A 21,521-nucleotide genomic window follows, 5' to 3' on the forward strand; every position below is an offset into this window, starting at 1 on the left:
CACATGTTCCCACTTTCAGAAATAATAAAGGAATCTAATCTTAACTGGAGGTGCTGGGGCCAACCTGCAACCTTCTGCATTCATAGCACTGCTAAGCTATTGTCTTTCTCTCATGCATATGTGAAGCTGCTAAGGATTGGACCTAGAACTTTATGCATACAAAGTATGTGGTCTATCCATTGACATATGGCTCCTACAGGTTTATGCAAAGGGATTTTATAGAACCTTGGACACTAACTGTGTGAAAAAAGTTGTCGCATAAGTTTGTGTAGACTTGGTCTACATCCTCAGTTGCAGGGAGTGAACTGAGGCCCAGGAAGAATCTTTATAATCACAATGGTTTCCTGGCACACTATGCATAGTATAACACTGGTCAACCTCAAGAGGACACTTTTAGCTAGTTTGTCACATTTCCATTCTGGTTCCCAGCCTGCACACACCACATTCCAAAACTCCCTCCACAATTCATATGGCCATCCACTCACCCTGGCCTTAGGCGACATCTTTCCTCCTGCTTTTGTCCCTCAGTGACCATAGTTAAAACTGAACGTGTCACCTCATCACTGTACCCACAAGTTTTGCATTTCTATGACTACTCATATAAAGTTCTTTCCTGAGCATCACACCTCCATGCATCTGAGGAAGTAGATCAAGTCTATTACCCTGCAACATGGAGGGAGGGAGAGAAGAACTGGCAGTATCTGTTGGACTTGATCCCCTTCCCCGCTGCCATTCCCTTCTCTTTTTGTTTCATGTCCTCTTAGATTGTACAGTTCAGCACAGGGAGCTGTAAGTCGTCTGTAAGCCACTCTGAAAGCTTTTGTGGCTGAAGAATGGGGCATAAATACTCTAAATAAATAAATACATTTTTGCACAGTTAGTCTCAAAGGTGGTACAAGATACCTTTGCCTATTGATATTCCAGACTAATACTGCTATGTCTCAGAATTCTGTTCCCACAAATGTGTAAACTACTTAGGATATAAATGCAGGATACAAATATCTTGCATAAATAAGTAAACAAATGTTTCTCTGTGTGTTTATTTGCAGACAATTCCTCAGATAACTACCCTCTCATGGTATACAACTCTGGTCCCTTTACTGTTGGTTCTGGGCATCACTGCAATTAAAGATTTAGTGGATGATATTGTAAGAACTGTTTTTTTCTTTTTACTTGACTATTGTACTTTTCTTTAAGCCTTGCATTGGGATAATTTACAGATCATAAGAAACTTTTCCAAAACAAAATACAGTACAGATTTTTTTTTTCAAATGTAACTGGACAAAAGGGAGCAAGCAACCAAACAAATAAAAAAATCAGACTAATTGGTGCCCTGCAACAAAAATGGGGAAAGATATAAGCAGTTAGCATGATAATTCATTATAGCCAAGTTTGGGGACGTTGCTTGTTTTGGATTACTACTCCCAGAATAATAATGATTAAAAAAAGAGTTTCTACACTTGTCCCTCAAATGAAAGTCAAACGTAGCAAAATGGATTTGTCGGTAGATATTTTCAGACCTGTGTTTATTGCTATAAAAATAAAAATACAACAAATCATCACCATCATCCAGCCATTCATCATTAATAATAATAAATATTCATGATGATGATGCAGCCTCCTTACACCTCTCTTTTTCTTTCCCTCTTTTAGGCTCGACATCGGATGGATAATGAAATTAACAACCGAACGTGTGATGTAATTAGGGAAGAGAGGTACTACAGCTGAACTGTATATATCACGTATATCTGTATGTGCAGAAATGGCTGGGTTGTTTGTTTATGGTGAGAAGAGGACAGTCTGTTTTCCAGAAAAAAGTTGGAGAAAGCTTCTTTTCTGATTTGTTGTGCTGGCTTGGGGATTTTGCTACACAGACTGCAACACAATTAGTTTTAACGTTTTTTCCATGGGTAGTTGGATTCAGCAACATGGAACATGTGTTCTTCTCTGTCCTATATATAGTTTACACCAGCCTTCCTCAGACTGTTGGCTCATATCATATCCAGCTATGCTGATAAAGAATAATAAGCTGAATACAAAATCTCTGGTTGGAATCTTTTGGGGGCATTACTCCAGTGCAGTTGCATGAGTGATTCTAATAGGTTGCATAAAATGCAGCCTCTAGTTCATCCAGTTGTTTCACAAACACACATAAAGCTCCCCCTCTCATTTGTTTCTTGGTAGGTGGCAAGCTATTTAATCATTGCCCAACAGATTTGCTCAAGACCTTGGTATCTGTTATGTAAATTCTTGTACAGTTGTGGGGTCTAGAGTCTCTATGGTCATTTATATCTACTCTACACTAAAAAGTGTGTATAGGAACTTGGCCTCTGAAATGAACGTGTGGACTGCCTATTTTTCTTACATCCTAAAGTTAAATTTGTTTTGCATGGAACAGAAGTGTAGGTAATCTGTGTAATGCTTTCCATAGAAGTATGTTCATTTAGTAGGTTTGGAACTGAGTTACCAGTTAAGCATTCTATGCATGGGGCTGAAGTGCAGTAGAATTTATACCAGAAGAAGACAACATTGGAAACTCTACTTGCCAACACCACTTGTGGGGATCTCACTCAATACCACCAAACACAGAGTTCTTCTAAATGATCCAATGGTCCCTGTGTCAGAGGCTATATCTCTTTAATTCCCCCACAGGACACTATCTGTCAGACAATTTATCTGGTTGTTGACATTTACCCTTGTGACTTTTTTTGTGTGGATTCCTTTATCCCCAAATACCACAAGTCACCAAAGATGCCAACCGCAATTAAACAATATCTGCCACCACAGGTGCTCTGTATCTGACTGATTGCTACACTTACCAATAGTATTTTAAAAGGCATATGTAAATCACAAAACGAATTTGGTAATATCTATCTTGATGACTTTGATAATTTGCTAACTTTTCACTTCAGGTTCAAAAATACAAAATGGAAAGACATTAAAGTTGGAGATGTTATCCGTCTGAAGAAAAATGCTTTTATCCCAGTAAGTTAAATGCTGTGTTTTAAAAAAATGCACTGAAATACTAGTATCATTTTTTGTACATTTAACTCCATCTGTTCTTCATTTAATCAGGCTGATATTTTGCTGCTCTCCAGTTCAGAACCTAATAGCCTTTGTTATGTAGAGACTGCTGAATTAGATGGGTAAGGCCTCTCCTAGTTTTCCTAATATGCTAAAAATGTTTTAAACCATGCTAAATTCATGTAGAAGAATTTTTGTGCCATTTTAAAAAAAACTTGAAGGGTTCATTTTAAGACATTGTGTGAAGTCAATGGGAGAAAAGCAGTAAAAACTGGGGAGCACCCAATAAAACCCAGCACAGAAATTGGAGCTATGTCTTAAGGTGCTCAGTTGATGGATGGTTTATTGGTTAAAAAGAAAAGAAAAAGCCTAACACATTTTGTCCTGTATAGATTGTCAAGGCATTCTTCTTGCATGCTATTTAGGAACAAATTTTTAGCAATTTCTGGGGCAGAAACTCAAAATATTTACTGAATAAACAGCTTCTGAATAACGCCTTGGGGTATATATAGAGTGAAATGCATTGGGCTTTTAAGCAGCAAAATATTTCTCATTTAGGCACCTTGAGATGTGTCTTCTGTTTATTCTATGGAATCAGAAAAGCACGTTTGTGTGTATTGTGCGTGCATGTTTGAAAACAACAACCCTAGTCTTGTTCAGCCATGGAACTCCACTGGACAAATCATTCTCTCTCAGCCTTACAAAAAAAGGGGGTGACAAACCTGCTCTGAATAAATTTTGCCATGAAAACCTTATGATAGGTCACCTTAAGTCAGAGTCACCTTGAAGTTATATAACAACAGCAGCAGCAAATGAACAACAGTATGCATATCTGTACTGCTTAGCTGCATACAGCAAGATGGAAGCAACGCTGAAGAACTGCTCAGTTAAAATAGTACACTTGTGTAACATGATGGCTTCACAGTTCTTTAGAGCTGTAACATGTGTTTACTCATTTTGCACCCATTTTTAAAATCAAGCAAATATAGCACATGATCTGTTTTGTAAATTTATAAATGTTGGTTTCATTGGGAACTACAAGTGCAGCCTATTGGCAAGACTTTTACTTACAATTTCCTCTTTCACAAGATGTTATTTTTTTAAAATACTTTATTTGACAGTGTAAGACATACAATTCATAATCAGATCCTTCAGTTGACATAAGTTCAGTCAAATCAACTTGCTTTAACAGAGAACTTTTAAAAGAACAATTATTATTTAAGCTAGCAGCCATAACATCTGAATTGTATTTTGTTATTTAATATTGGTGTAGTCCTACACAATCGTGGGGAAAAAACTGGTTTAAGCATAGCAAAACAGAAGCAACCTGGTGTTGGGGGTATAAGGGTATAAGATGTTATTGAAGCCAGGATACCCTGAATAATTAATGGTAGCAGGGAAAAGGTGATAAAGGATAGAAGTAGCCACTTCTCTGATCACGACTAAATATTTTTTTATCCTATGGATACATCTCATATTAAATATGAAAGATGACTGCTTTCATGTGTCAACTGGTTCTAGATAGGTTTCTGCAAGCTCTGTTTCAACCTATCTATGTGTAGCAAGTTCATTAGTCTGTCCTGTTATGACTCATTTCCATCTCAGCACTGAGAAGTTGCACCACTATATCTTATTTCATCCCTCGTATGAATGAATGAATTCATGAAGCTTATTCTCACACCTCATTCCCTGAAGCAAATAACCTTGTATTATGTAATACAGATCACTGTTCATAACTAGCTGAGAATTCATTCTTGTTTGACATTTTAGATCTCTTCTGTTTAGACTTCAGAGATTATTGTCATTGTTGTTTGCCACTGTTGTGTATTGTTCCATAGTTTTTATATCTGAAAACCATAGAATAATTTCTGAAGAACAGGAAAGGCAGAACCAAAATGCTAGTCTGGGCAAGCAGAAGTTTCTCTTGAGAATTACTTCTAAAGAATTAGAAGAGTCAACTGATTTCATAGAATGTCAAGCATAACATTCCATACATTTTGTTCCACTTTTAGTGAAACTAACTTAAAGTTCAAAATGTCACTGGAAGTAACAGACCGATATCTTCAAGAAGAAAGTACATTGGCAGCCTTTGATGGTTTGTAGAATCTTCCTTTTATTTCTATTCTGTATATAAATGAGTGAACATATAGATTTGCCCTATACGATTGTTTCATTTACTTTAATATTGTCCACTCTGTAAGGTAGTGTCTTCCCAGCCTTTAAGGAGGAGTTATTTTTCCTAGCCCTACTGGAAATGCCAAGGGCTGAAAATGGGGCCTCTTCATGCAATGCATGTGGTCTACTACAGGGCTACAGCTACAAATATCTAATTTAAGTTATCAAAAACCAGTCTCAGTTTCCCCAGAATACATGTATAGAAGACTTGTTTCAGTTTGGGTGGCATCTTCTATGTTGTAAGGTCTGCCTTGATCTGTAGCAATTTCTATTTCTTAGAAGAAAAGCCTGATTTGGATACTAGGGCAGTCAGATACCTTTGGGAAGTCCAAAAGTAGGATACAGATGCAACAGGCAAGAAATCCCATTCTTAGAATGTTATTGTGAAATTGTTTCCGTTCTGTTCTGCTGTGGAAATTTCTCAGACTTCTGAGTGCAATCCATTCAAACAAAACACTTTCCCCCTCTATTACCACTTAATGTGCACACCCTAATTCTAGCAATAGTTAACGAGTTTCTCTACACTGTTCTTCATTCAAATGGTTCTATATTACTATGGATATACTAAAGAATAGAATCACTAAGTTTCTTCTTCTTTTTAATGACTGGGTTGCACTCTTATTTTAATATATATATATATATATATATATATATATATATATATATATTGTTTGTTGCTTTTAAAGCTGTATATGTATTTGTTTCAGACATCTATGTATAAATATTGTGCGAAATTTAGTGAGCAACCTCCAATGCTGTGCTAGGGGAAGGGAATTCCAGGAAGATACATTTTTCATTCTCCTTCTGGCAGCTACCTGAAGGTCCACACTTCAGTTCTAAATAGAAAGTCAGGAGAGGCGGGGGTGGGGGAGGAGAGAAGGAAATCCCAAGAGGTTTGAAAAGTTGATTTTGGAGACAACTCCCATAATTTGCCCGTCAGCAGATTAACTAGTGGCCATAATTGCTATTGTGTTATTGAAACAAGTCCTCAAAAGTAACATTCTGAAGCTTTGGGAATCTCTGAAAATTTGGCAGAGGCACCTTCTTCAGGTGGTTGTCCCACTTGCATAAAGCTAGTGTATTTGTCTCTAGTCCTTTCACCAAATCTTTCTCACATAACAGTAGATTTGGGTTAGGATGGTAATGAGTACATCTTATGTTATAGTGAGCTGAGGAGTAGGCAAAAGCTGTAAAGGTATTTTATGTTTATTCCTCCTATTCTAAAATTCAGCACTAGACAACCCCAAAAAAATCTCTATGCCTACAAGAAGACTTGGATTGTGTGTGCCCATTTATCACAAATAGGCTTTGGATTGGATGAAAGTACAGTACATCTGTAACTTCATGTGTCCTCCCCAAAATGCATTGCAGCAGAGAAGCATAACTATTTCCTCTGTCCCCATGCATAAGAGAAGAAAGTGAGAGATATCATGTAGCATTGGGATTTCTAGTACACATAGGTTTCTGTGCACTTCTGCTTGACAGAACAGCCTTTTCCCAAGTTTTCTGCAGTTTGTGTATAACCCAAGGAAAGTAACATTAAATGCTTCTGGGCATGCTGCCTTTCTAGAGGGCTGTGGCACTTTTAAGTATACATAACCTTTGTGATAGAGGGGAGCTGAAATCTAGAATATTTGTCAGGTTTTCTCCCCATGTTCCTCAGCTTCAATGCTATAGCCCACCCCAGTCTGATAGATCACTGAATATTTTGTGTAGCATGTTCATGGGGCTGCCAGTGAATGAGTGGGTGGCAAAGTTGTTCTCCTGAAACTTCCTTCTGCTAGCATGACACTGGATATTAACCAAAATGTAACATTTTAAATAGAATGACTTGTCATGAAACTATTTAAGCAATTTTATGACCTAGTACTCCCCCCTCCCCCCGCCTTGTTGTTTTTAAATATCACATCAGGCTTAGTAGAATGTGAAGAACCCAACAATCGGCTAGATAAATTCACAGGAACATTGATATGGAAAGGAAGGCGCTACGCTGTGGATGCTGACAAAATCTTGTTACGTGGGTGTAAAATCCGGAACACAGATGTGTGTCATGGGCTGGTCATATTTGCAGGTACCTATGTAATGAATGAAGCATTGTTCATAGCTGTTTACTGTGCAAGAGAAGGTGGCTTTTATAAGTTATTTACTGTATTTCACAAGGGCTTCCAAGGCAATGAACAAATAAAAATGAATTAAAACAATGCAAAAGTTTTTTAAAAACCATTTAAAAATATGTTAAAATACTCTTGAAGAGGTCCTAAAAGCCATGTAAAAATAATCCTGGAATCCAATTTTGAAACAGTTAAAAACAGCAGTTTTAAACAGTGAATGCCATGTGGGGCCAGCCTAACTTCCTTGGATAGAGAGTTCCACAGCTGACACACTCCTACAGAGAAAGCCCTGTTACCAGCCTAACTTCATGAAGTTTTGGGACACACAACAGGGCCTTCTCTGAAGAGCTCAAATTTCTGGCAGTCTTGTGTGGGAGGAGGCAGTCTTTCAGATATTGTGGCCCCATGTTGTAGGCTTTATAGGTCAACACCAGTACCTTGAATTGAGTTCGGAAGCAAATTGGACGCTTGTGTAGTTCTTGCAAGATTGGTGTTATACGGTCTCTAAAATGCATACCTCACATCAATCTGGGTGCTGCATTTTGAACTAGCTAAAGCTTCAGAACACTTTTCAGGGCATCCCCACATGCAGCACATTGCAGTAATCTAATCTGGAGGTAACTATAGCATGAATCACTGTGGCCAGACTGCTTTCCTTAAGAAAGGGCACAGCTGATGCACCAGCTAAAGTTGGACAAAGGTGCTCTTGGTCACTGCAGCAGCCTGACTTTCCAGAAGCAGCAATGTGTCCAAGAGCACCTCTTAGTTATGAACTTTATCTTAGAGAGAGAATAAGCCCACATGGAACATGCTGTGATTGCCAGTCCCAGGCCAGTTTTCCTACTGACCAGAATTAGATTTCCATTTGATAAAGAGTTTCCACAATATTAGCATTGTCAAATATATACTACATATTGCTGAAAAGTATTGCTATACATACCGTATATACTCGACTATAAGTTGACCTTGTGTATAAGTTGAGGGCAAGTCTTGGGGTCAAAATTATGGAATTTGATATGATCTGTGGATAACTTGAGGATAAAATCTAGGGGCATGTAACAAAGGATATAAATGATGAAGCAAAGGTGCCAAAGAACATACAAAATTCTAGCAACCACAACCGTTTGTGCTCAAAATAAAGGCTGTATGCATGAGAGATTTGGGGGGGGGGGTGTGTGTCAGTGATTCCAGGACAGATTACATTTTTGCCTTTCACCAGGGGATGGTTCCTTTTTTCAATAAGAGTTAAAGTACAGTACTTTGACCCATGGATAAGTCGACTCAGGTTTTTTTGGATCAATTTTTGATTAAAATTTCTAGACTTATGCATGAGTCTGTATATACAGTAGTTGTGTTCAGTTTCTAAGAAAACACATTTAAAGTTTTCTTTTAAAGATCTGTTTAAAACCTACATACATTTACACTGCAGTATTCATGTAATTTTAGGAGCAGATACAAAAATAATGAAAAACAGTGGGAAAACACGGTTTAAAAGGACTAAAATTGACTCCCTTATGAATTATATGGTTTATACGGTAAGGTGATTCAGTTTATTTACTTTTTTTTTCTCTTAGAAACTGTACTGTTTGTTAGTTTTCACTCCTGTGTAATTAAATATTTACTCGACCACATTCTGAAGGATCTGGTGTTGATACCAGAGCACAGATTCCGAAGTCTTGTCTTGCCAAGGAGCCCTGGTGGCACAGTGGTTAAATGCCTGTACTGCAGCCATTCACTCAAAACCACAAGGTTGCGAGTTCAAGACCAGCAAAAGGGCCCAAGCTCGACTCAGGCTTGCATCCTTCCGAGGTCACTAAAATGAGTACCCAGACTGTTGGGGGCAAATTAGCTTACTTGCTCTTCACCACTATGATCTTTGGAATAGCGGTATAAATAAAACAAATTAATTAATTAATTAATTTTTCCTTACTGAATTAAGTGAAGATTTGTATGGCTGAATACTGGTGATCGGCATTGTATCTATGCTTTTTTGTGAGGGTAAATGGATAGAGACAGCCCAAGAAATGTGCCCTGCACAGATCTTAATTTGTTGTTTTCTCTTCAGCATTTCTCTCATTTGCAAAGAGTTAAACCACTTTAACAAAGTGATAGGTTCTCTCTTCAGTTGGAAGAAGTGCTGCAACACATTTCCAGTTGAGCAATGTAGCCCCCCCCAAAAAAAACCCACAGTACTGATTAATGTATCATATTATTGAAAGACATGCTTCTGAGAAATGATACAGTAATAGATATTTTGCCTATTTTCTCTTTATCTCTGTGGAGCTGTTGGTTCAGGGTCTCCATGGTTTCAGACGGGGTCTTTTATTAGTGTTATTTTGAGAATCCAGAGATTACATTTGCCATTTTTACCACTCTGGATTCCCTTTGTAGAAGTGCAGTTGATTCACCTACATAGTGTACAATGAATACTTTTAGCTCTTTTGTAATTTTAGGTCATGTGATGATGCCATAGAGGTGCTGGAAGGAAATAGTTAAAAAAATCTTGTATCTGTCGTTAGATTACAAACTCTTCTTTTTCAATTCACATCGGTAGTAAAGGAGGAAAGTCTGAATGGATATATTTTGATACTGCTTTGCTCTCTGAACAGCAGTCACTGCATGGCTCCCATGTCAGTAAAGCAGTTAATCAACTCCATAGTTCAGTCTGAACTTTAAAGAAGGGATCCAGGGTTATGAATCTGTTTGGGAGGATAGAGTCCAGCTCCTTGGTTAGTTCCTTTATAATTCATGCTTACACCCAGAGCAAATTCACCACCTCTTGGATTTTAGAGCTACCAGCCATCATTGGGCAACTTTAAAAACAACATCTAGGACCCTTTCTTTCTTTTTTTGGTTTTGGCTTTGGTGATGAATGATTTGTATCTGTCATTTTTTGTTTTTCTTCAGTCATCAAGTTGCTAATTTGAAGGGAGGGGTTGGGTGGTAGTGGTTTATTGGGGAGGGAAATATAAAGAATGTCTGCTTCATGTTTATATAGCTTTGTTGTGTTATGTTGAAATCCAGATCTTCGTTTTACTCATCTTGGTTTCTGCTGGCTTGGCTATTGGACACACTTACTGGGAACAGCAGATTGGCAATGCTTCTTGGTACCTCTATGATGGAGAAGATTATTCACCATCATATCGTGGCTTTCTTAACTTTTGGGGATACATCATTGTTCTTAACACTATGGTCCCCATATCCCTCTATGTGAGGTAACTAATATATTTGTTATTTATTATACTTGCACTGCGTTTAATATTAATAAAATTTGTTGAGTGGTTCACATAGAAAGTACTATAAAAGACACGTTAATACTATAAACTATAACAGAACGGTGAAATAATAAGACGGGGGAAATTTGTACAGATTGTGAGTTTTTCAAAATGCATTTAAAACTGAGCACATTTTCTGTTTCCTCACCTGGACATGGTAGAGTATTTCAAAATGTGGGGAATATTTCATGGAAGGCCACTTCCATAACATTACCTGGCAACATTTCATTGGCTAGTCAGTATGGTCTAGTGGTCTGAATGTTGGGGAGACTTGGAGGATAGGAGGATAGGATTCAAATTTGTGCTCAGCCATGGGAACCCACTGAGTGACTTTGGGAAAGTCACACACTCTTGTCAGTCTTAAAATAAGGCAGTGGCAAACCTCTGAATAAATCTTACCAAGAAAATCTTATGATTAAATCACCATAAATTGGAAGGTACATAACACAATAATTTCATCGACTGAGGAATGGTCAACAAGACCCCTCAAGGATGCTTGTGGTCAGTTGGGGCAAGCTGGTAGCTCAATATCTTATCCAAACTTTTAAAAAACTTTGCATGTCAGTATTAAACTCTTGAAAATGGCTCAGTAAATAGTGTGTAATTTCTCATAGCTAGAGTGTAAACAATGAAATTGTTGTAAGTGGTTAGGGGCTGATGAAATTTTCTTCCAACAAGTTTACTTCATTCTTGGGTTTTCCATAAACCATGAGGTTAACTAGAGTAATTTTTTCTTAAGTGTAGATCATCAGAACACCCCCCCTCACTTATAACTGTACTACTTTTAAGCTTTTTTTTTTTTTTTGGTAAATGAACACTTCTTGTCAAATAAGGCTATTTACTGAGCATTTGAATCTGTCAAACCTGCCAGTGAAAGAAACCTATAATGGAATTAAATGCCTTGAAGTTTAAATATTACTATACTTCTCAGCTGCACTTTTAAATGCATACACCTGTACACTTATGTTGGCTCCTTAAAGGTTAAAGAAATCTCAGGATGAAACTGTAGAGAATTGTGTTCTCTCTCGTCCATTCTCTCTCCTATTGTGCCAAGATCACCTGCTAGTCTTAACCATGATTAGTTACTTTGGGGCCTTTTTAGGCAGTTCACTAAGCTTTGGTTTTAGATGATTGGAAACAAACTGTGGGAAGCGTATTTCTATGCTAAGATAATTAAAGACAACATAGTTAAAAGGAGCTGTTACATCTCATCCCCATCACTGTTCCTGCTGATAATTTTAAAATTTTAAATGTGAGGGAATTTTGGAGCCAACATGGTATACTGGTTTAAGCATTGGGCTCTGACTTTGAAGACCAGAATCAGCCACCAACTAACAGATGTTGTAGGCTATATTTCAGAGGAAGAAACTGGGAAATTCACCTCTCAGTACTTCTTACCTAAGAAAACCCTATGAAATTCATGAGGTTGGCATAAATTGACTGGCAGCTGGAAGGCACATACACACAAATTATTCTGTATGACTATATCTATTACAAACATAGGAACTCAATATCGATTATTTTAAATGTTTTTAACGTATAGTTCCACATAATTATAATTTTCTGGGCAGCTTCTCCAGATTCATCAGTTCAGGATTTGCCTGGAACCTATTAAATCTGGTAAATGTTTTGTTTCTGCATGTTGCAGGCCTCAGAATGAGAATACCGTAATCTTTCTTATCTCTTACTCAGTGTTGAAGTGATCCGTTTGGGACAAAGCTACTTTATCAATTGGGACTTACAAATGTATTATCCGGAAAAAGATACAGCTGCTAAAGCAAGAACCACCACTTTGAATGAACAGCTTGGACAAATCCAGTATATCTTCTCAGACAAGACGGGTACACTGACACAAAACATCATGACATTCAAAAAATGTTGCATAAATGGACAAACATATGGTAAGTCATAGATTTGCTGGCATTTCCCAGAGACCAACTGCCCACATTTTAATGACATACAAAAGGGGTTGCTTCTACACTCACTATTGTAGTTACCTTAGGATGCTGTAGGACAGGATTAGGATTAGACAAATTCACGGGCTGATATCCATTGCAAGAGGAGCAGAAAGCTGCTTCCATGGTGTATATTTCCCTCCTCTTGAATAAACCATTACCCCCAGTGTTGTGTTTGGGAGGGACCTATTGAGCATTGTGGGCTGTATTACAGAGGAAGGTGGAATTAGCTGAAATCAGGAACAGTGGGCAAGGAATGTAAGATTCTGCCAATTTTATGAGAATTTGTTTCCATATGCAGCCACATAAGACATAGCCCACTAACCTATGAAGAAGGGTTACAGGGGGATTCAGAGAGGAGGAAAGGGCAGGGGAGAATTTGCTTTCTGCTCATGCAACTTCAGATGTCATCCAAAGAAGGTGAGCCTATCAGTGCTGTTAACTATTAGCTACTCATTTGCATAAATGTGACTCCATATTCAGAGATAGTATATAACTGAGCACCAGATGCTGGGAACAGACAAGAGACAGCTGTGGCTTCTGTCTCTGGCTAGCTATGGTTGGAAACAGAATAGTGGACTCGGTGGGCTCATGGTATGATCCAGTAAGCCAGTTCTTCTGTCACACTTGATATTATTTTTGCTTTGGTTTTCAGGAGAGTGCAGAGATAAAACAGGTGAAGAAAATTATCGTCATGAAGTAAGTAATTTTCAACAGCAAAACAGTTTATCTGTAAAGGGAAAGAGTTTCAGCAGATGTTAGTTTCCTGCATCTCCTGAATGTCTCCTTTTCAATTCTGAAGATGAATAAGTTTACCTGAAATTCACTCTAAAGTCCAGGTGGCCAGATATGGCATTGATTTCTGTGGCATAAGAAGCAGAACTTTGTGGGACCTTTGGGCAACAGAGTGAGGACCTATAGTCCTGAGCACAGGAATGGTTTTTATTAATTGTCATTGTTGTGTGCCTTCAAGTTGTTGAAGGCACCCAAATTATGGTGACCCCAAGGCACATCTATAATGGGGTTTTCTGGGGCTGAGAGTGTGTGACTTGCCCAAGGTCACCTAGTAGGTTTCCATAGCCAAGCGGGGAAACAAACCTTGGTCTCCAGAGTCATAGTCTGATACTCAAATTATTACTATCCAGGCATATAGTTGTCTTTACAACAGAGGTGGAGGACTACCATATCTTCATATATTGTTGGACTGCAATTCCCACCATCACCCTGAAGCTGGGGATGATGGATGTTGTAATTAAACAATATTTAGAAGACTGCACGTTAAATTATCCACAAGAATTCAAGGAACTCATACCACATTTACTCGGTTATGACTGATTTATTTGCTCTGTGGGGAGGATATTGAGTAAGGCAAAGGCAACACTGTGGAACTGTATTATTATTATTATTATTAGTAGTAGTAGTAGTAGTAGTATTCTGCTTTTTCACGAGGAATCAAAGCAGAGTCCACCAGTATAATTAAAACATCGAACAATTAAAAATTACAATGTAAAAATCCCAAAACCCCAACCCTCCCCCAAATCATAAAAACAGTGATAACCCCATAAAAAGAGATTAAACATCAATATTTAAAACTGTCCAAAAGGAAAAAAACTAAAATTTGGGGTAGATTAGCGCAAGAAATGAGGGGTGGGGTGGGGGTGGGGGGGGATGGTATATATCATTTTTGATATCGAAACAATATAGATATCATTAGGGAGGGTGAGGCAAGTCTAATGGATCTAACCTAGTCTGGAAAGGCCTGCTGGAAGAGATCCATTTTAATAGCCTTTTTAAAGGCTTCCAAGGTGGTAATATGGTGGATCTCGTCCAGCAGGTCATTCCAGAGCCTCTATGTTAAAGTTGAGCCTATACCCGCTTCTTCACAACTGGTGTCTCCTAGCTTACTAGACCACAGGCTAAATGGTCCTATGGCCCAGTGCATTGGTTCATACTTTGAACTAGCTGTACATTACCAGCAAGAATAGCCTGAAACTGCCACTCTCTCATTTTCTTTTTTAGCAAGTTGATTTCAGCTGGAATATGTATGCTGATGGGAAGTTCACTTTTTATGATCAGTATCTGATTGAGAAGATAAGGTCAGGGAAGGAACCTGAAATTCAACAGTTCTTCTTCCTGCTTGCAATCTGTCACACAGTGATGGTGGACAATAGTGATGGTAAGTGGTGTATTTCTTGTGATAGAATCCATGAAGAGTCTTCATCTGATATATATTGGGCAAACCCAAGATACCCGAAACTCTTGAGCCATGTTTAGGTCACAAAACGGTGCATTGTCATAGCAATATTTGCACTTCATTGTATCAGGAATTAGCATCAAGCTGCAGACGTTAGATAGATGTTATGTTTAGTGGGGAAATGTAGAGTAATACCCTAATAAACATACTAAAATAGTACGGATTTTGGAATAGGTCTTAGGGCCAATCTGGCTGCCCTGCAGTTTGATGGCAAGTATATGTTTTAAGTATATAACCAAGAAGTTCCTTTGTCTCTTTTTTTGTTCAAAGTATCATTCTACTCCCAGTATCATAAGTCCTCATCCTATAAACTCTAGTCTGCTCTGGATGATTATACTTTGCATTTTTGTTCTTAAAAATCCAGGTGAGCTCACCTATCAAGCTGCCTCACCTGATGAAGGGGCATTGGTAACTGCTGCCAGAAATTTTGGTTTTGTTTTTCTTTCACGGACACAAAATACTATTACAATAAGTGAAATGGGAACTGTAAGAACGTATGATGTTCTTGCTATTCTGGACTTCAACAGTGACAGAAAACGGATGTCAGTTATCAGTAAGTCAAACAGTTGCTTTTGTTTGTTTAAAAGTGTTTATTTCAAGAACAAAAGAAGATGGAAGTACTTCAAATGTGTTATTTTATTCAACAAACACCCTTGGTCTTAACAAAATATTAAAGATGCATACTAAGAGACATGACAGCCAGCGTGGTGTAGTGGCTTGAATGTTGGACTAGGACTCTGGAGACCAAGATTTGAATCCCTACTCAGCCACTGAAACCTGCTGGATGACCTTAGGCAAGTCACACCTTCTCATCCTCAGATAGAAGTAAAGGCACAAACTTCCCCTGACAAATCTTGACAAGAAAATCCCATGATAGTCAAAGAGTTTCTGCATGGCAGGGTTGGACTGGATGGCCCTTGTGGTCTCTTCCAACTCTACGATTCTGTGATTCTATGATTCTATGACATGAAGGCACACAATTAAGAGAAACAGTTTTAAATTGTTCCAGTGTAAGATACAGTGGAAATTGGTGTTTTCCATATCTGTGGAGCGATGAACTTCCCATGGTGCTGATCTCTATTGCTCAAATAGTTTCAGTACTTTGATTAGCCCCTATAAAGTTTGGACTGAGACCTGAAGTAGATTTCACCATTCAGACTGACATGGGAGCCACTAGTTTTTGCTGGTAACAGCACATCAGTCTATCAGGTTGCATTAACACTAATGCCCTGCTTGTGACCCTATTGATGCGTTTTTGTGAAGCATATTGAACACTCAGTTGAGTACATTTCTCTCCATTCTGAGGAACCTGAAATGGATCCTGCAGATCTAATAGTAAAGGCTTTCATTCAGTCTAAAAGCACAGTTCCTCTCATTAAAAAAATCATTATTGCTTGGTTACTATTTTCCTGGAGCAAGAGTATTTGTGTGAGAGAAAGAGAAACTTGTTTGGTTTTTTAAAAATTTTTCTCATTATGCCATATGTTGTTTTAAAGGACAGTATAGAAGTGTTTCATAAAAATGAAGGTGGGTGCATTTTAAAGTATCTTTTTTTTACATTGCTGACTTGTGTCTTCTTTTTATAGCGAGAGAACCAAATGGAGCAATCAAGCTATATTGTAAAGGGGCAGATACAGTGATTTATGAACGACTGCATCCAAATAATCCCCAAAAGCAAGCTACAGAAACAGCACTGGATGTAAGTAGGTTTTTGGGTTGGAGATGTTATGCATTGTTTGCCAGTATGGAAGTGAGAGAAGCTCATTAGAGAAGCTCAGTGTCCTCTATGTGTGCTATACAACCCCCCCCCCCAACAAAAAACAAAAAACCATCACCTCCAGACAGAGTGAAATTGTAGTGAAGGATAATGGAAGCTGTGGTCCACTGCTTCTGGAGGGATGAATAAGTCTGTTGTAGAGTCGTGTGTGTGATATTTAACCCTCTTTTCCTGATTGCTATTCTGTGTTAAATATTATAATGAATATATTTTTAAAAAATGTTCTATTCATGGGGAGATGGAAAACCACTTTGGGAAAACCCTTAATCTTAAAAGTGGGACATACATAATAAAAGAGAACCAGCATAATGTAGTGATTTTGAGTGTTGGACTAGGACTCTTGGAAACTAGGGTTGAAATCCCCTTTCTCAGCCTCAATGGAAGATAATGACACATCCCCCTCTGAAAAAATCTTGCCAAGAAAATCCCATGATAGGTTCACCTAAGGGTTGCCTTAATTTGAAATGGACTAGAAGGCACACAACGACAATTCATAAGAAAAATAATTTACGCTTCTTATCTCTCAAGTTCTTAATGCACATTAAGCAGTTTACAGTATATAAATCAAATAAATCCATGCCTATAAATTATCAGAGTATAATATCCCAGACTTAGAAACAGTGTCTTTGTGAATTACAACTCAGTTGATTGCTTGTGCTCATGGAATCATAGAGATGAAAGGGACTTTGTAGGTCAGGTAAGCCAGCCTGCTTGATGCATTAATCCAGGGATGTTGTATGTGTTCAAGTCACTTCCAATTTATGCCGATCCTAAGGCATCCCTATCATGGGGTTTTCTCGGCAAGATTTGTTCAGAGGTTTGCCATTGCTTTCTCCTGAGGCTGAACATGTGACTTGCCCAAGATCATCATAGCTGAGCTAGGAATCAAACCCTGGGCTTCAGAGTCACCGGCCAACTCTAAAACCACTTTGCCACACTGGCTCTAATCCAGAACTAGAGTAACCCAAATAGATGGCTATCTAACATCTGTCTGAGGATCTCTGGTGATGGAGAGTCTTAACGCCTTTGTATGTAATTGGTTTCATTGACAAATTTCAGAATTTCCAGAACTTTTGTTGGATATCTAGTTAAAACTGGCGTTGAACTGCTGACTATCCAAAGTCAGTGCAGCTTTCATTTGAGACTGATAGTTCATTGTACCATACACATTTTACTGAAAGGAATCCTCATTGGGGACAAGTAAGCCTTGTAGGGCTTACCTTTGAGTATACATGTGCAGAATTGTATTGTTTGAAAAGTTCTTGCTTTTGTCTTGTTTTTCTTGACTATTTTTTGTCACAAGTCTGAATTAAGGAGGTATTTGTACAGTTGTAGAATTGACTTCAATTTTTCTTTTTCTTATTCTAAAATGGATCCAGTAATCATATTCTCACAGGACAAACTATTCCTTTCAGTGTGATTAATTAAGAAACTATTTTCTCGAATTATATTTAAATATGATTCTGAGATATTCTTTTCCCTTTCCTTGAATAGGTCTTCGCAAATGAAACCCTTAGAACATTATGCCTTTGCTACAAGGATATCAGCAATGAGGAGTATGAAGAATGGAATAAAAAATTCATGATTGCTAGTGTTGCTTCAAGAAACCGGGACGAAGCTCTAGACAAAGTATATGAAGAAATTGAGCAAAATCTAATTGTAAGTCTAATGGGAAGCCAGGCTTGTGAGACCTTCAGAGTTTGACTTTGCAGTATTTCCTGTATGGGGTGACTAAAATTATTTTTTTCCTAAATGCACATGAGTTCTCCTATAGCTTCTTTTTCATCATTCTTACACACTTCCTATTGGTCGCTTTATTATACTACCAGTGCACACTGAGAATAGATACCTGTGCAACGTTTTTGTAGTACAAATGGTATTCATGTAGTCCAAAATACATCTCTATTTAGAGAACCTGTGATGGATCAGCAGTTCCATGGGCTCCCCAGCTATCTAGGGACTGCAGTGTGAATGACATCTCTTCCACCTATTAGCAAAAATGGCCATTGTAACGTTTTAAGGCTTAAGTTATCACTTCAGTGAGTATACAAACGGAAAAAAAACAAACCCTGAAGCACAGAGCCAGCTTGGTTGGAGTATAAGTCTAGAGTTGGGACAACCAAAGTTCAAACCCAACTCAGGCATAAAGCTGACTAGGTTATTCACTTCTCTCTCAACCTTATTGTCAGAAGAAAATGGAAAACAGAGCATGCACATGGCCTTGATTTCCTTGGATGAAAGTCAAGATATCAATATAATCCATAATACCTCAGTAATACCATGTATCACCTCCATCTTGGGTGTTATGTTTTTCTGTCAAGAGTTCCTGATAGGCCAGCTTTAGTATCTTAGTAGGCCAGATAGATAGTATAAGCAAATATGTGTATCAGTCATGTGATCACATTTGATATACCTATTCTTTTAATATCTACAGCTCTTAGGTGCCACAGCAATTGAAGACAAGCTACAAGACGGAGTTCCAGAAACAATATCCAAACTGTCAAAGGCAGATATTAAGATCTGGGTGTTGACTGGTGACAAAAAAGGTAAAGTGTATAAATAACTAGTTCTTGTGTTCTCAAGAGTCCATGTATATGATTGTGAAGTGTTTTTTTCTTCTTTTTTACACTTGATTGTTCTCTAAGCATGGTATTTGCACTATGTGTATTACTGTGTGTATGTGTGTGAGAGAGAGGGATTGGCAGGGAAAGGAGGAAGCAAACTGACAAATTATTATCTTCTGCTTGCAGAAACTGCAGAAAACATTGGGTTTTCTTGTGAACTTTTGACAGATGAAACTACTATATGCTATGGAGAAGATATCAGGTAAAAAGAAAAGATGTTTCTGCATGCAAAGAATTCTAGTGCATGAAACAGTAGTTTTGCTGCTTTTCTTATGCATCCTGTTACTATTCTTTCTGATGAAATATTTTCTTTTTATATTGTATTGAAAATAATTCAAAGGAATCAGGTGGGTTATATTTTAGAATGGAGTGCAAGTTAAAACTGGGAAGTCAAAGGCTTTCTTGGCCGGCATCCATAGGTTTCTGTGGGTTTTTGGGCTATGTGGCCATGTTCTAGAAGAGTTTCTTCCTGACATTTCGCCAGCCACAGATGCTGGCGAAACATCAGGAAGAAACTCTTCTAGAACATGGCCACATAGCCTGAAAAACCCACAAAAAAACTATTAAAACTGTGGCATGGGCGATAGCCAGCCTGTAATGGGGCTTAATGGGAACTGCAGTGTAACAACGAAGGTTCACATGTTCTTCATACCTGCCATAATGACTGGAAAGAGAGCTTAAGACTGAGAGACCCATATTTGAATTGAGCCTTAGTTGTCATACCCATTGGGTCAGTTGGGTCAGTTGAACCTGGGTCAATTGTTTTCTCCAAGCCTTATCTAGCTCACAGTATTGCTGGGGAGACTGAAGAGGGTAGACATCATGCACACCATTTTGAAATTTTTGAAGAAAAGATGGAATGTAAACATAGGAGAAAGTGAACAAATGAAAGAAACAATACTTTCTACTACTGCTTTGGGTACTGGTTCTGGGAGAAAAGCCAAAAATAATAACAATAACAGCAGTGATGGTGGTCGCATGGGTTGAGTCTCACATCCAGAATTCCAAAATCCCAAATGCTCCAAAATCCAAAACATTTTTCATGGTGGCTCAGAGTACACAAATTTTGTTTCATACACAGAATTATTTTAAAATGCTGTTTATAAAATTACCTTCAGTCTATGTGTATAAGGTTTATATACACCAAATGAATTTTATGTTTAGATTCCAAGATAACTTGAAGATAACTTCTCCAAGATAGCTCATTATGTAAATGCAAATATTCCAAAATCCAAGATAATCTGAAATGTAAAATCAAGTTATTTTTTCCTCCCTTCATTTTCAAGCTCTGCTTGTCTTTAAAACCTCTCATTTTCCTTTTCTCTTAAGGCTTTTTCATTTTCACTTCTGGCTAATTAAATCCTTTCCTTAATTTTCCATATCTCCACACTGCTATGTCTCAGCTATGGAGGGGTCCACACTGGCTTTCATCTCATTAGTAATCCCTTCTGTTCCTTCCAAAGTGGGTTTTACCTTCTTGAGAGGCATCTTTTTAGTACTTCCTTACTATTTCCACAAACTTTTACTTCAGGACAGCCTCCCTCCCATGGCTTCCCAGTCCAGCAGGGACTCAGAGGCAGGCTCCCAATCCCATGCCTTCCAAGTGAAGCAGAGATTTGGAAGGCAGCTGGGGAGTGATGGCAGCAGTCTGACCCTCCTCCTCTGTTCTGGGCTTTCTCCCCAGAGAGGAAACCCTGAACAGAGCAGAGTGTGTGCACCCCTCCTGCCCTGAAGAAATAAGGGTGGCCAATCAGGTGTCAACCCCATCTGGGTGTCAACCGGTGTGGTCCCACCTCTCGCGCCTCCACAGTGACTCTAGAGATGGAGCCAATTTAGTTTCCAGTGGGAGGAAGTTCCTCAGCCTGGGAGTTTCCTTCCCAGCTGCCGCTTCTCTGGTTCAAATCACTCTGTGCCTGGCTACTTTTCAGAAGAGAAGCAATGGTTTCTCAGGCCCATACCTGTTGCAGGTATGCAATTTCAGGTGGAATTTCTTGTTTGGAACAGACATTCTTTCATGATGAAGCCAATGGGATTGCACCATAAATACTAAGAAGCTTAGCAAATCCTGTAGCCAGTAGAAACATGTTAGAGGTTCTAGAAGAATGCAAACTCTGTTTAGTGCCTCTAAGACCAATAAGAGATATGCTTTCAGATTTCTTGTTGTGTGTCTTTAATGGCAACTGGTCTACTTTCTAAATCCTAGTGGTTAATTGTTTTCTTAAACATCTTTAACAGATAATTGACTTATAATAACCACTTCTGGTGGCTGGTGGGTGGGGTGAGGCGTTGCTGAGGTAAGCCTCCTAAGGCACCTAGGGGTAGGAAT

At 38.4% G+C, this 21,521-nt stretch overlaps 1 protein-coding gene and 1 long non-coding RNA gene across 2 annotated transcripts in view; one reads left to right on the plus strand and one right to left on the minus strand.

Annotated features, from left to right (window-relative positions):
- LOC121923833 overlaps positions 1-21,521 on the minus strand; it is a 30,378-nt gene that overhangs the window by 6,050 nt on the left and 2,807 nt on the right. The window lies entirely within an intron of this gene.
- ATP8B1 (ATPase phospholipid transporting 8B1) overlaps positions 1-21,521 on the plus strand; it is a 43,031-nt gene that overhangs the window by 4,505 nt on the left and 17,005 nt on the right. Inside the window, exons 5-20 of the mRNA XM_042454675.1 lie at positions 1,050-1,148; positions 1,654-1,715; positions 2,913-2,985; positions 3,076-3,146; positions 5,037-5,119; positions 7,112-7,270; positions 8,757-8,845; positions 10,335-10,525; positions 12,278-12,486; positions 13,196-13,239; positions 14,560-14,716; positions 15,159-15,347; positions 16,381-16,493; positions 18,066-18,230; positions 19,006-19,117; positions 19,322-19,397. Of these exons, the coding sequence (XP_042310609.1) occupies positions 1,050-1,148; positions 1,654-1,715; positions 2,913-2,985; positions 3,076-3,146; positions 5,037-5,119; positions 7,112-7,270; positions 8,757-8,845; positions 10,335-10,525; positions 12,278-12,486; positions 13,196-13,239; positions 14,560-14,716; positions 15,159-15,347; positions 16,381-16,493; positions 18,066-18,230; positions 19,006-19,117; positions 19,322-19,397 (1,892 nt within the window). The remainder of the gene's footprint in view (positions 1-1,049; positions 1,149-1,653; positions 1,716-2,912; positions 2,986-3,075; positions 3,147-5,036; positions 5,120-7,111; positions 7,271-8,756; positions 8,846-10,334; positions 10,526-12,277; positions 12,487-13,195; positions 13,240-14,559; positions 14,717-15,158; positions 15,348-16,380; positions 16,494-18,065; positions 18,231-19,005; positions 19,118-19,321; positions 19,398-21,521) is intronic.

The sequence above is a fragment of the Sceloporus undulatus genome, chromosome 2 (assembly GCF_019175285.1).
Source record: "Sceloporus undulatus isolate JIND9_A2432 ecotype Alabama chromosome 2, SceUnd_v1.1, whole genome shotgun sequence".
Classification (NCBI taxonomy): Eukaryota; Metazoa; Chordata; class Lepidosauria; order Squamata; family Phrynosomatidae; genus Sceloporus; species Sceloporus undulatus.